Genomic DNA, 14,364 nt, shown 5'->3' with positions numbered 1-14,364 from the left:
AGGGGATTTTACGATACAATTCTCTTGCCTCAGTTTCAGTGAGGACCAATCCTCGGGATGTTTTTGCTTTATAAAAATGGTTGGCACGAAAATCCATCAACTGAGGCAGCCATTATTTCAATATCAAGACAAGGACAAGGATGTGGCTGCCATGTTGAACAGCTGTCAGCCTGTGTGAGCTGAAAATTGTGGCAAGAGGTGTGTTTTGAAGATTGCATTGGGCTAAGAGCATGAGGAATAAATTGAAGGTTTGAGAGCTGTTTAACAAAGATCAATGCCGATTGGTTGATTGGACTGTAGTGAATCAAACAAGTGAATTCGACTAATGGTGCAGATGGTAGAATAACAACAGATTCACTCACTTAGACTACATGTCAGAGGGTTAAACTTTAGTGCTTGCTGTCTGTCATGAACAGCCATTTCTCAAAATATCAGAGCCCAGATCCACTTGTCAATAAAAGCCTACCATTTCTTGCAGCTACAATGCCCCTCATCTTCGAGGAGAACAGTGTGCCTTCACGTATTGCTAATCCCTCACAATATTGGACTCCTAATGATTAGCGTGAGTCCTGTTGACTTCACACACCAATCAGTTAAAATAATAGGGCAACAGAGATTTAAAATGTGGTTGCATGGGATGAAAGGGTGCAGGTTAATCATGTACAGAGCTTCTAAAGTCCATTTTCATAAAGTAGCTAATCCAACCACATGACAGTCTGAACGAGGAAGTGCGAGTTAGGATGGTTAGCTTCACACCAAATAATGTGCAGAAAGTAAAACAGGAGAAGTTGGAACTAAAAGTTAAAATAAAAGAGGCAGAAAAAAGCTAAAATATTCTTCAAACGTTTCAATTTTTAATAGCTCCAAAATTAATTAAAATCTATAGGAATGGGTTTCCCAGTTGAAGCAGCTAATTTTTGGTGTTAAAGTGATTGTTTGACATAATTAAGACTTACTAGATATGTTAACTGTGTACTTAAACTAGAACAGACAAGCCTTAATTTTTTTTTTCCTGGTGTACTTTGTGGGCACCCTTCCATTTGTTTCCGTGCTGAGTTTTTCAGTGAGTCCAACGTAGCAAAAGTTGTGGGGAAGCAAGGCAACTCAAATAGAAAAGTTCTGATTTTCATGTTTAACTGGGTATTCTTCATGCCTCAATTAGCGGTATAATTGCAAGCTGATAATGGTAAGGGCAAGAGTCTTTGTAAAAGAAGTGGTTTTAATGCAGTTAATCCAAGTTTACCTTAAGTATCATTGCCACAGTCTCCTGAGAAGCATTCCGCACATCCTCTCCATTTACTGACAAGATTTGATCTCCTTGCATGAGCCTGCCATCAAGTTCAGCAGCTCCACCTTTAACAATGTCTGAGATAAATACTCCCGTACCATTCCTGTTGAAGTATTTACAATTCAGTCAATGAATTCGAACAATTTCACAAGATATTTTATTAGGCATGTGGCCATAACACTCCATATAATACTGATTATATGTAACATATTCTAGTAATTCTACCTTTACAAACACACATGAACTATAAATTTGAAAGCAAGAAACAGTACGGACACATTTAAAAGGAAGGCAGACAAGCACAAGACAAGGGAATAGAGTCTTGCAATGATAGATTTAGATAAGCAATAAAATGAGTAGGCTCTCGTGGAATGTAAATTTGAGCACAGACTGGTCGGGCTGAATGGTCTGTTTCTGCACCTTATATCTGATGTAATCCTACATTTTCAGTAGGATGCCTTGTGCACAAACAGCACAAGCTTCTGATCCTAAATTCTAATTGCTTGTGTGGCATAATCTTTAATGGTTAGAACACATTCAGTGCACATGAATGTTTCCAATAAATACATTTGGAGACTGAGGTGTTCAACCAGGAATAAAAAGATGCGGCATTACACCTTGAACCTAATACGTCCCTCATCTTGCTTAGTAGCAATTACCCCAATGTTATTTTTGACTTCCCTTTACAACTTAACCAGGGTAAGCAGGAAAACTACTTCCAATCCTGTGTTTGTGCTATTTACTCAAAACTGAGCAAATGGTATTTGGTAGGGAGGTTCAAGCAAGAGAACCTAATGTTCAACATTTCCTCAGGAAAACCACCTGGACTCTATTCACCACCTAGTTCAATGGCGCATTAATCCTCTTATTCCTATGATCTCATCACTATTTATTAGAGCACAAATGTATCCACACTAATGTTTTGCTCCTAGAACACAGAACATAGAATATAGAACAGTACTGCACAGTACAGGCCCTTCGGCCCAAGATGTTGTGCCAAACTTTTACCCTAAACCTAATGACTATCTAACCTCCACCCCTACTTTATACTATCATCCATATGCCCATCTAATAGCCGCTTAAATGCCCCTAATGAGGGCGACTCCACTACCCTCTCCAGCAATGCATTCCACACCCCTACCACTCTCTGAGTAAAGAACCTACCTCTGACATCTCCCTTATATCTACCTCCACTCATTTTAAAACTATGGCCCCTCATAATAGCTACCTCCACCCTAGGAAAAAGTCTCTGGCTGTCCACTCTATCTATACCTCTGATCATTTTGTACACCTCTATCAAGTCACCTCTCATCCTTCGTTGTTCTAAAGAGAAAAGCCCTCGCTCTCTCAACCTGTCCTCGTAAGACCTTCCCTCCATTCCAGGCAATATCATGGTAAATCTCCTCTGCACCTTTTCCAATGCTTCCACATCTTTTCTGTAATGAGGCGACCAGAACTGGACACAATACTCCAGATGTGGCCGAACCAGGGTTTTGTATAGCTGGAGCATAACTTCACCGCTCTTGAACTCAATCCCTCTCTTAATGAAAGCCAACATACAATACGCCTTCTTAATAACTCGATCCACATGGGTGGGAGCTTTCAGGGTACTGTGAACATGAACCCCGAGATCCTTCTGTTCCTCCATACTGCCAAGAATCTTTCCGTTAACCCTGTATTCTGCTTTCAAGTTTGTCCTTCCAAAATGAATCACCTCACACTTATCAGGGTTAAACTCCATCTGCCACTTCTCAGCCCAGCTCTGCATCCTATCAATGTCCCTTTGTAACCTAGAACAGCCCTCCGCACTGTCCACAACATGACCCACCTTCGTATCGTCTGTGAACTTGCTAATCCACCCTTCCACTCCTACATCCAAATCATTTGCAAAAATCACAAATAGAAGAGGACCCAGAACAGAAACATTTTTCAAATACAATTTTGAGGTATTATTTTAACTAATTGTATCATTGATATTCAAACAACTTACATCAAATTCCTCAAAACTCTCCACAGCAAACATTTAAAACTTAGACTGCACACCCCACCTTTCAAAACATTCACCCACAGCCCGTTCCTAAATGTCACTGAATTAAATATTTAGTTGTAGGAGTTCATTCATTTCACTTATTTATGCCGTACATACAATTCTGGTGGTTCAATAATTTGAACTAAGGGAAACAGAATTCTACCGTACTACGCCCCAATTCACATAGGCTTAGATAAGCTAAGTCATTACTTCAATTCTAAGGATAAACTGAAAAGCAAGATGAGACTGTTCTCCTTTGACAGAAGGCGGCTAAAAAGAGATCTGATTAAAAAAAATTCAAAATTATGAGAGGGTGGAAAGAAGTGGATTGGGACAATCTTACTCCTCTTGTAAAAGGATCAATAATCTGAAGGTAAAGATTTAAAAGTATTCACAAGAAAAAGCAAATGGTTCAGGTTTGGAATCCATTGCCTGGAAGTCTGGTGGACACAGGTCCAATTGAAACATTGAAAAGGGCATTAAATGATTATTCAAATTGAAACAATGCTCAAGGGCATAGGAAAGGCAGGAGAATTGTACTAAGTCATAATGCTTATTTGGACAGCTAGTGCAGACATGATGGGCAAAATGACCTCCTCCAGTGCCTTAACACTTTTTTGATTCTGTGAAGTCAAAATCTGCTCAATAATGCTTCAAACTGAGTAATTTATAAACATTCCACTTTTATAGGAAGAATGTAAAAATAATGCAAATAAAGGAGTCCATTAGATTTAACACGACTTTGCGACCTATCTTCTATAACAATACAAGGTCCGATGTACTACTACGCATTACTAGTACTGTACTGTTGTTGGTGAGCTGCCCTTGTTCTTATGTTTGTGTTGGGAAATCATACAGACAGAGTGAATTCGTAATTATTTTATAATTTGTTTAATTTTTAATGAACAGTCATTTCAACATGATTATTCATAAAAAGATACAAGATTATATTCTGGAACATTTGCACCACACAAATGCCAAACAATGATCATCTCCAATAAGAGACAATCTAACCACTGCCCCTCGATATTTAATGGTGTTACCACCACTGAATCTCCTACTCTCAGCATCCTGTGGGTTGCCATTGACCAGAAACTCAAATGGAGTCATCACATAAAAACAGTAGCTACGAGAGCAGGCAGAGGCTCGGAATAATGCAGCAAGTAACTTATCCACTGACTTCCCAAACCTTATCCATCAATGACAAGGCACGAACCAGGAGTGTGATGGAATACTCTCCACTTGCCCGGATGGGCGCAGCTCCAACAACATTCAAGAAGCTTGACAGCATCCAGCACAAAGCAGTCCGCTTGATTGACATCACATTCAGAAGCATCCACTCCCCCACCACCAACACTCAGTAGCAGTGGTGTGTATCTACAGTGTATAACAGTGTATTTACAGATGTCATTGCTCAATTCACCAAAGATCCTTAGACAGCATTTTCCAAACCCACGACTACTTCTATCTAGAAGGACAAGGCCAGCCCATAAATGGAACACCACCACCACCACCTGCAAATTCCCCTCCAAGCCATTCACCACCCTGACTTGGAAATATATAATCATTCCTTCACTGTCTCTGGGTCAAAATTCTAGAACTCCTTCCCTAATGGCATTGTGGATCAACCTACAGCACATGGACTGCAGAGGTTCAAGAAGGCAACATACCTCCACCTTCTCAAGGGAAACTGAGGACTAGCAATGAATGCTGCCCAGCCAGCAATGCCCACGTCCCATGAGTAAATAAAATAAAAACTCTATACATGATACTTTTACTTAGCACATCACCATTAGTAAAGATCTGTTCTGCAGGACTTTCAACAATGCAGTTTCTTGCTTATAATGAGCATTGCCTGTTATATGGTCCTGAAGACATATACATTCATATACAGTGTGCCATCTTAATTTTTAACACAGGACATGAAAGAAGTCAATTATTCTACATACCGCTTTCCCACAATGCTGAGGCCCAGTCCCCTGCCGACTTTCTTCTGAAGATCTGCAAGGAACACATCTAAATTCTCTTCATCCTTGTATTGTGCTTCATCTCTGAAGACAGTGAGTTGTACTTTTTGTGGGGTCTGTCTCAGTGCTGTGATGGCTTCTTCATGAGTTGCATTCCTTAAATCAATTCCATTTACCTAACAGGAAAATAAAAGTGGATTTCTCTGGACATACCTCACAGATTGAGATTTAAAATGATAAATAAATCAAATATTCAAGGACAGCTACTGGTACATTACATTAAATATTGTATAATTATATAATTAGTTCTGATGTAAAGATCGTGTCTTTTTATTTTTGTGCTTTTGTGGACTGAAATTAGAAAAAAATGGTTTTAAACAAAGGATTTATAAGGATGAGATAACACAGTAAGGAGCTGGAAGAACACAGCAGGCCAGGCAGCATCAGAGGAGCAGAAAAGTTGATGTTTCGGTTCGGGACCCATCTTCAGAAATGGATTTATAAGGATGTTTGCATGATTTCAAAGTAAGGAATTTGATTTCTGTTGTGAACTCTCTTTGTGTCGCTGTGGATTCCAGCAATGTGCAGATGAACTGTAGCCAAGAGGTTGTTTAAAAGAGAAGTTGATTGGTGTGGACTAGTAGCCAATTATCAACCTCAAATGAGCTCTGTCCCCCAACAGCTATGTGGTTGGTTGTCAGGTAGCTGAACAGCTTGGGTTGTGAGCAAGATAGAGAGAAACTCGTTAGACCAGAAGAGAAACCAGCAAGTCTTCAGCAGCTCAAAAAACAACACTCTGTGTTCTGCAGTAAGCCACTTCAAACCTGACAGCTTATCTTTTCTTCAGCAGATGCTGTAAAGTTATAACTCTGAGTTGGCTAAGTTAGAGACTCTTTATAAGTGAACCAACCACCTTGTGCCTCTTACAAGTCAGCGGAACCATTTGGAAAAAGTAAGTTCAAGGAGAAACCTTCAATTAGTAAAGTACCAACCCAATGGATTTTGTTAACAAAGACAATGGAACTCTTTCCCTAGTTCTCTCCCTGCACATGTGCTATTTGTTCCCTGTGTATATAATATGTGTGTGGAAGGGGTGCGGATTTTATGTAGAGTTTTGAGTTTTACACACAGTTAGGAAGGAAAGATCACATTTGGAATGAGACACAGCCCAAGTTCAGGATATCTGGAGGCAATGTGGGAATTAAGCACAGGGGAAAGAGGTGCTTTTTGCTTGCTTTTTTTGGTTCATATTTGTAAGGTGTTTTTTAATGGGATAAACTGAAGCCCAGGATCAGGGACCCAGCACCAAAGAAAAAGAGTTACACCAAAAGGAAAACCACAGGTTCATTGGTTGATAACTACTAATTTAACTATTTATTATAGGTTAATTTCAGCTTGAAGATAAATAGGGGAAATATGTGCAGTTGACAAACTAAAAGACCAGTAGGAAAGTTTTAAAATTAAATTTAGAACTAAGTAAGTAAAATAGATATGCCAGGCCAGTCAATGTGCATTAACTGCATGATGTGGGAGCTGATGGACCCCATTGTGGTTCATAGTGACCACATCTGCAGCAAGTGTTGGCTGCATGAGGAACTCTGGCTCAGAGTTGATGAGCTGCAGTCTGAGCTTCGAATACTGTGGCACATCAGGGAGGAGGAGAGTTACCTGGACACTATGTTTCAGGAGGCAGTCACGCCCCTGAGATTAACTACCTCAAATTCAGTCAGTGATCAGGGTCAGGAGAGTGTGACTTTGAGTGGGGCAGGAAAAGGGATCCAGAAGGCAGTGCTGAAGGAGCCTCAGCCTTGTCCAACAGGTTTGGAGATTCTTGCTGCCTGTGTGGATGAGAGTGCGGCTGTAGGGACTATGAGCAAACTGACCATAGCACCGTGGCACAGGGAGCCATTCAAGAAGAGGGAGAAAAGAGAAATATAGTTGTAATCAGGGATAGTATAGTCAGGGGAATAGACACTAGTCTCCATGTCCAGGATTGAGAGTCACAAAGACCATGCTATCTGCTTCGTGCCCGGGTTCAGGATATCTCATCTGGGCTGCAGAGTGGGAAGGGAAAGATCCAGTTGTCATGTTTCAGGTAGGTACCAACATAAGAACATAAGAACTAGGAGCAGGAGAAGGCCGTCTGGCCCTTCGAGCCTGCTCCGCCATTCAATAAGATCATGGCTGATCCTTTCATGGACTCAGATCCACTTACCCGCGTTCTCACCGTATCCCTTAATTCCTTTATTGTTAAAAAAAACTACCTTTTTTTTAAAAAACATTTACTGAAGTAGCGTCAACTACTTCACTGGGCAAGGAATTCCATAGATTAACAACCCTCTGGGTGAAGAAATTCCTTCTCAGTTCAGTCCTAAATCTGTTCCCTCTAATCTTGAGGCTATGCCCTCTTGTCCTAGCTTCACCTGCCAGTGGAAACATCCTCTCTACTTCTATCTTACCTATTCCCTTCATAATTTTATATGTTTCTATAAGATCCCTCCTCAAATGATATAGATAGTAAGAAGAAAGAAGTTCTACTGAGAGAACATGAGCAGCTAGAGGCTAAATTAAAAAGTAGAACCAAAAAGGTAATAATCTCCAGGTTACTACCGCAGCCATGAGCTAATAGGCACAGGGTCAGCAAAGTTAAGGAGGTAAATATGTGGCTTAAAGATTGGTGTGGGAGAAACGAGTTTGTATTCATAGGATATAGGCACCAGTACCGCGAAAGGAGGAAGCTGTCCCAATGAGATGAGCCCCGCCTGAATCATGCTGGGACCAGGGTCTTGGTGAATCGCATAACTGAGGCTGTGGATAGAGCTTTAAACTAAATGGTATGGGGGTGGGTTCAATTGCTTGGGAAATTATAGAAAACATTACAGAACAGGAGGTCTGGAAAGGCTTAGGAATCTAACTTTAGGCACAACAGATAAGGGGACAACTATGAGAAGACAGACAATCAATGCAGGACTGAGGGTGTTGAATTTAAATGCATGCAGTGTACAAAACAAAGCAAATGAGCTTGTGGCGCAGATAGAAATTGGCAGGTACAATTTTGCGGGCATCACAGAGACATGGCTGGGAACTAAATATCCAAGGATACACATCCTATCAAAAAGACAGGCAGATGGGCAGAGGGGTAGGATTGCTTTCTTAGTAAGAAATGAGATTAAATCAACAGCAAGAAGTGATATCGAGTCAGAAGGCTATAATTTGTATGGATAGAGTTAAGGAACCGTAAAGGAAAAACAACTTTGATGAGAGTTATGCACAAGCCTCCTAGCAGTAGTCAGGATGTGGGGAAGCAAATAAATCAGGCAATAGAAAAGGCTTGTAAGAAATACCCTATTACAATAGTCATGGGGGACTTTAATATGCAGGTGGACTGGTAAAATCAGGTCAACAGGGGATCTCAAAGAAAACAATTTGTGGAAAGTCTACGAGATGGTTTTACGAGCAGCTTGTAGTAGAGCCCAATGGAGAACAGATAATTCTGGATTTGGTGATGTGTAACGAGGCTGACTTGATTAGGGAGCTTAAAGCGAAGGAACCCTAGGCTGCAGTGATCCTAATAGGATAGAATTCACCCTACAGTTTGAGAGGTAGAAGCTGGAATCAGATATAACAGTATTAGTTAGTAAAGGTAACTACAAAGACACGAGTGGGGAGCTGGCCAGAGTTGATTGGAAGGGGAATTTAGCAGGGAAGATGGTGGTGCAGCAATGGCAGGAGTTTTTGGGGATAATTCAGGAGGTACAGCAGAAATTCATCCCAAGGAAGGAAAAACATATTGAGGAGAAAGTGAGGAAACAATGGCTAACAAGGAAAGTCAGGGACAGCATAAAAACAAAATAAAAAAACACACACACTATGTGGTGAAGGTTAGTAGGAAGCCAGAGGATTGGGAAACTTTTAAAAACCAGCATAGGGCAACTGAAAAAGCAATAAGCAGTGGAAAAGATGAAATATGAGAGTAAGTTGGCTAGTAATATAAAAAAAAAGACTGCAAGAGTTTTTTTCATATCTAAAAGGTAAGAGAGAGGCAAGAGTGGACATTGGACTGCTGGAAAATGAGGCTGGAGAAGTAGTCATGGGGAACAATGAAATGGTGGAGGAACTGAATACGTACTTTGCATTAGTCTTCACAGTGGAAGACACCAGTCGCATACCAGAACTTCAAGAGAGTCAGGGGACAGAGGGGAGTGTAGTGGTCATCACTAAGGAGACGGTGCTAGGGAAGCTGAAAGGTCTGAAAGTAGATAAGTCACCAAACAGGATGAACTACACCCCAGAATTCTGAAGGACACTGAGGAGATTGTGGAGGCATTGGTGGTGATCTTTCAGGAATTACTGGAGTCAGGGAGGGTCCCAGGGGGCTGGAAAATGGTTAATGTAACAACCTGTTTAAGAAGGGAGGCAGTACAGGGGAAATTACAGGCCAGTTAACCTGACCTGTGTCATTGGTAAGATTTTAGAGTTCATTATTAAGGATGAGATTGCGGAGTAGTTGGAAGCGCATGCCAAAATAAGGCTGAGTCAGCATGGGTTGATCAAGGAGCGATCATGCCTGATAAATCTGTTAGAATTCTTTCAGGAGATAATCGGCAAGTTAGACAAAGGAGAGACAGTGGACGTGATCTATTTGGATTTCGAGAAGACCTTTGACAAGGTACTGCACAGATGGCTGTTAGATAAAATAAGATCCCATCATGTTAGGGGCAAGGTACTGGCATGAATCGAAGATTAGCTGACTGCTAGAAGGCAGAGAGTGAGGATAAAGGAGTCTTTCACAGGATGGCAACCCGTGACTAGTAGAGCACTGCAGAGGTCTATGTTGGGACCACAACTATTTATGTTATACATTAATGATTTGGATGAAGGAACTGAGGGTACTGTTGCTAAGTTTTCAGATGACGCAATGACAGGTGGAGGGATAGGTAGTGTTGAGGAACCAGGGAGGCTGCAGAAGGACTTGAACAGGCTAGGACAGTGGGAAAAGAAGTGGCAGATAGAATACAATGTGGTTAAGTGTCACTTTGGTAAAAAGAACAGGGGTGTACGCTATCTTCTAAATGGAAAAAAAAAACTTCAGAAATCTGAAGTTCAAATGGACTGAGGAGTCCTGGTTCTGGATTCCCTTAAGGTTAACATGCAGGTTAACAGCTGGCAGTTAGGAAGGCAAATGCCATGTTAGCATTCATTTAGAGAGGACTAGAATACAAAAGCCGGGATGTACTGCTGTGGCTGTATAAGGCTCTGGTCAGACCACATTTGGAATACTGTGAGCAGTTTTGGGCCCATATCTAAGGAAGGATGTGCTGGTCTTGGAGTGATCCATAGGAGGTTTACAAGAATGATCCTGGGAATGAAGGGCTTGTCATATGAGGAGCAGTTCAGGACTCTGGGTCTGTACTTGATTGCATTTAAAAGAATGACAGAGTGATGTCATTGAAACTCTCAGAATATTGAGAGGCCTGGATAGGGTGAACATGGAGAAGATGTTTCCACTAGAAGGAAAGACTAGGATCCAAGAACAGAGCCTCAGAGTGAAGGGATGACCCTTCAGTACTGAAATGAGGAGAATTTCTTCAACTGGAGGGTGAATAATCTGTGGAACCCATCACTTCAGAGTGCTGTGGAAGCCAAGTCACTGAGTGTATTTAAGATAGAGGTAAATAGATTCTTCATTGGTAAGGGGGTCAAAAGTTATGAGGAGAAGGTAGGATGATGGGGTTGAGAAACATATCAGCCATGATTGAATGGTGGAGCAGACTCAATGGGCCAAATGGCCTAATTATATTCATTTTTCTTAATTTTTAGATGTTACTTAATTTAGTTCAATTGTTTACCTGTAGCTAAAATGTAATGATCTGTAATCAATAGTAATTTGTGTTAACTTCAGAAATCTGGTTTCTGAAAATTAGGTAGTTTGGAGATCTTGTATATTTCTTTTAAACGCTTTCACAGTTGTGAATAGTGTAGCTGGATTTCCAGCATGCTAGCCAAGTGATTGTGACCTTGCTAACAGCTTGCCTCTATTTTCGCACCGCTTTCTCAACCCTCGCCCATTCTCCATGTTACTTACTGATTTCTGATCCTCACTTTAGGTTTCCTTCTTTTGAGTTTTATATTATACGTATTGTATTAAAACAGCATCATGCATTTTGTCCATTTAAGCCTACCATACATACCTACCACCCACCATGAGGTCAAAAAAGCTATCTGACAGCTGGAAAACAACAAGGCGTCTGATACAGATAGAATTCCTGTTGAAGTACTAAAATATGGCAGAGAGACACTCTTCACATGAATCTACGACTTTATTGCCCTTATCTGGAAGAGAATGCCGAGCGTACCGAGTTCTCAAAGACACTATAACGGTGACCAACTTCATGAAGGAGACAGATCTGACTGTGAAAATTACAGAGGGATTTGCCTAGCTGAGTGCCATGGGAAAGGTCACTATGAGAATCTTCAACTGCTTCCTCGCAGTGGCTGAGGAGCTCCACCCCGAGTCTCAATGCAGCTTCTACCTATCAAAAGACATAAGGGACACGATTTTCACTACATAACAAATCCAAGAAAAGTGCAGGGAACAGCACTGACCTATGTACATGACCTTCATCAATCTCACAAAAGCCTTTAGACTCTGTCAATCCTGATGAATTGTGGAATATCCTCCTCACATTCAGCTGCCCACAGAAACTGATAACCATTTTCCTCTGCCTGCTTCACAATGACAGGGACGTTGTGATCCTCACCAACGTATCCACCACAGACCCACTACGAGTGCAAACTAGGGTCAAGCAGGACTGTGTCATCACACCAACACTCTTCTTCATTTTCCTTGCTGTAACACTCCATATTGTCTCCATAAAGCTCCCCAACAGAATGGAGCTAACCTACAGGTTGAAGGGAAACTGTTCAACCTTCAAGACCTCTTGGCCAGAACCAAAGCCACCACAACTTCTGACATTGAGCTGCAGTATGCAGATGATGCCTGTGAGTGCAACATTCACAGGCTGAGCTACAAGCCATCATCAACACATTCCACAAAGCGCATCAGAAGATGGGCTTCAGACTAAACATCTGGAAAACCAGCTTGCACCTGCCACACAACTGTGCGCCTGACCATCAAAATCCACGGCGAGCCCCTGGACAATGTGAATTATTTCCCATGCCTCTGGAGCCTCCTCATGGTGTGAGCAGACATTGACAATAAAATCCAACATTGACTCCCATTCACCAGTGCCATCTTCAGATGCCTGAGGAACAGTGTTCGAAGTCCAAGATCTCAAACCCAGCAGAAAGCTCATGGTCTACATAGTGGTTGAGGTCAACCCCACCCACTTCTATATGCATCAGAAACATGGACCATCTGCAACAGACATCTCAAATCCTTGGAGAGTTATCACCAGCGCTGCCTTCACAAAATCCTGGCAGGATAGGTATATCAAAGTGAGTACCCTCTCCCAGGCAATATTGAGGCACCGTTCACACACAACCAGCTGTAATGGGTGAGTCACAATGTCCACACGCTCAACATAACACTCCATAAACAAGTGCTCTACTCTGAGCTCCGCAATGGTCAGTGACCACTAAGAGGGCAGAGTAAACACTACAAGGACACCCTGAAAGAGTAATACAGCATCCCACTGACAACTGAGAATCACTTGCCCTAGAACATACAAAGTGCAGAGGAAGTATTTGCGAAAACGTCAGCCACTTCGAATGACACCCAGTGGAGCACATGGAGGCCAAGCATAAGCAGCAGAAGTGGCGCTCTGAATCAAGAGCATCCCTCCACCCACCTCGGCAAACACCACCTGCTTCTTCCTGTGGCAGCCTCTGGATTGATCTATTCAGCCACCGTAGAACCCAACACCCCCCAACAACTCCCCAACTGCCCACCCTGAGTGGAACAAGTCATCTTTCACCATGACGGCCTGCCAGAGGAGGGAAAATGACATACCAATATACCTGTACAGGGACTCTAGAAGGAGAAAAAATGTTTTAACAGCATGCGCTGTTCCGACTCTGAATGCTAATTACTGAATCTTAAATTAAAGGATAATGATTTTGGAGGGCTGCCTTTTAATAAAAGTGAAATGGGAAAGAATTTGTATGGTCTCTGTACTGCTGACATTGTGTAATGCACACAAGCAAGATGCATACTTTATTATTACATAGAATATGCTAGGTTAGATCAAACTCAGGGTAAGCAGGAAAATCCTATTATTTCACACATTTTCCTTAGATTTCCTTGCATTGTGTACTGTTTAAATCACTGATGTCTCTTTTCTGTCGGCTAATGTTGCTTTGTGACTGACCAAAAGACCTTTACTGGCTCTGGTTTGATAACTTCCTGATTTTTCATCTGTCTACTGAGAAAGTGTCTCAGCTTTAGAGGATACTTCATTCTATGTGTGACTGAATTTAGAATTCCCTATTGGGGATCCATAGCAAAAATCTGTCCATTCAGCACTTCCCATAACACCAATGCATATTTATTTTTATTCAATAATTTAAAAGTGCAAGTGTGAAGCTGGGTATTGTATACTGTTGTCAAAATATGAAAAGAATTTAAATCTTTCCAGCTACTTAAATATAAGTGGGTTACATATCGCTTGAGGCTCCATCTTTTAAAGATAGATAAAAATACCCTGCTTCACAGCTGTTCTTTTACACTTTATTCAGCAATAACATTAGAATAAAAAACTGAATTTTCAGTTTTGAGATTCTTTTTAATACAATAGTTCAGTGGGTTATATGGTAAATATGCAGGCTATCAAATATCTTCAAAATAGCTGCATACACCTCAACAGGATTCCAGTAGATGGCACACTTGACCACCAAAATTTAGTAATGCCAGTTTCTGGGAAACCAATACTTGTGATTGTTGTCAGACACCAAGGAATATCTTTTCTGGTTTCAAAATTGATGTCCTCATCGAAACAATATATGTAAATTTCTCCTAGGGGATCAAAATACAGAATGGAATAATTATCCAGAAGAATAATCACTCAAAGCAAATCTGAAATCTTTTACTTTTGTAAATGAAGTCTACCTGCACCACAAAG

The 14,364-nt window shown here is 41.2% G+C and overlaps 1 protein-coding gene across 1 annotated transcript in view; it reads right to left on the bottom strand.

Annotated features, from left to right (window-relative positions):
- Window positions 1–14,364, bottom strand: part of LOC109937920 (multiple PDZ domain protein-like) — a 75,265-nt gene that overhangs the window by 22,493 nt on the left and 38,408 nt on the right. Inside the window, exons 8-9 of the mRNA XM_048602090.1 lie at window positions 5,267–5,460; window positions 1,244–1,391 (exon numbers count right to left, since the gene is read on the bottom strand). Of these exons, the coding sequence (XP_048458047.1) occupies window positions 1,244–1,391; window positions 5,267–5,460 (342 nt within the window). The remainder of the gene's footprint in view (window positions 1–1,243; window positions 1,392–5,266; window positions 5,461–14,364) is intronic.

This window comes from Rhincodon typus, chromosome 10, assembly GCF_021869965.1.
Source record: "Rhincodon typus isolate 14 chromosome 10, sRhiTyp1.1, whole genome shotgun sequence".
Classification (NCBI taxonomy): domain Eukaryota; kingdom Metazoa; phylum Chordata; class Chondrichthyes; order Orectolobiformes; family Rhincodontidae; genus Rhincodon; species Rhincodon typus.
This window is presented reverse-complemented; position numbering and strand designations above follow the sequence as displayed.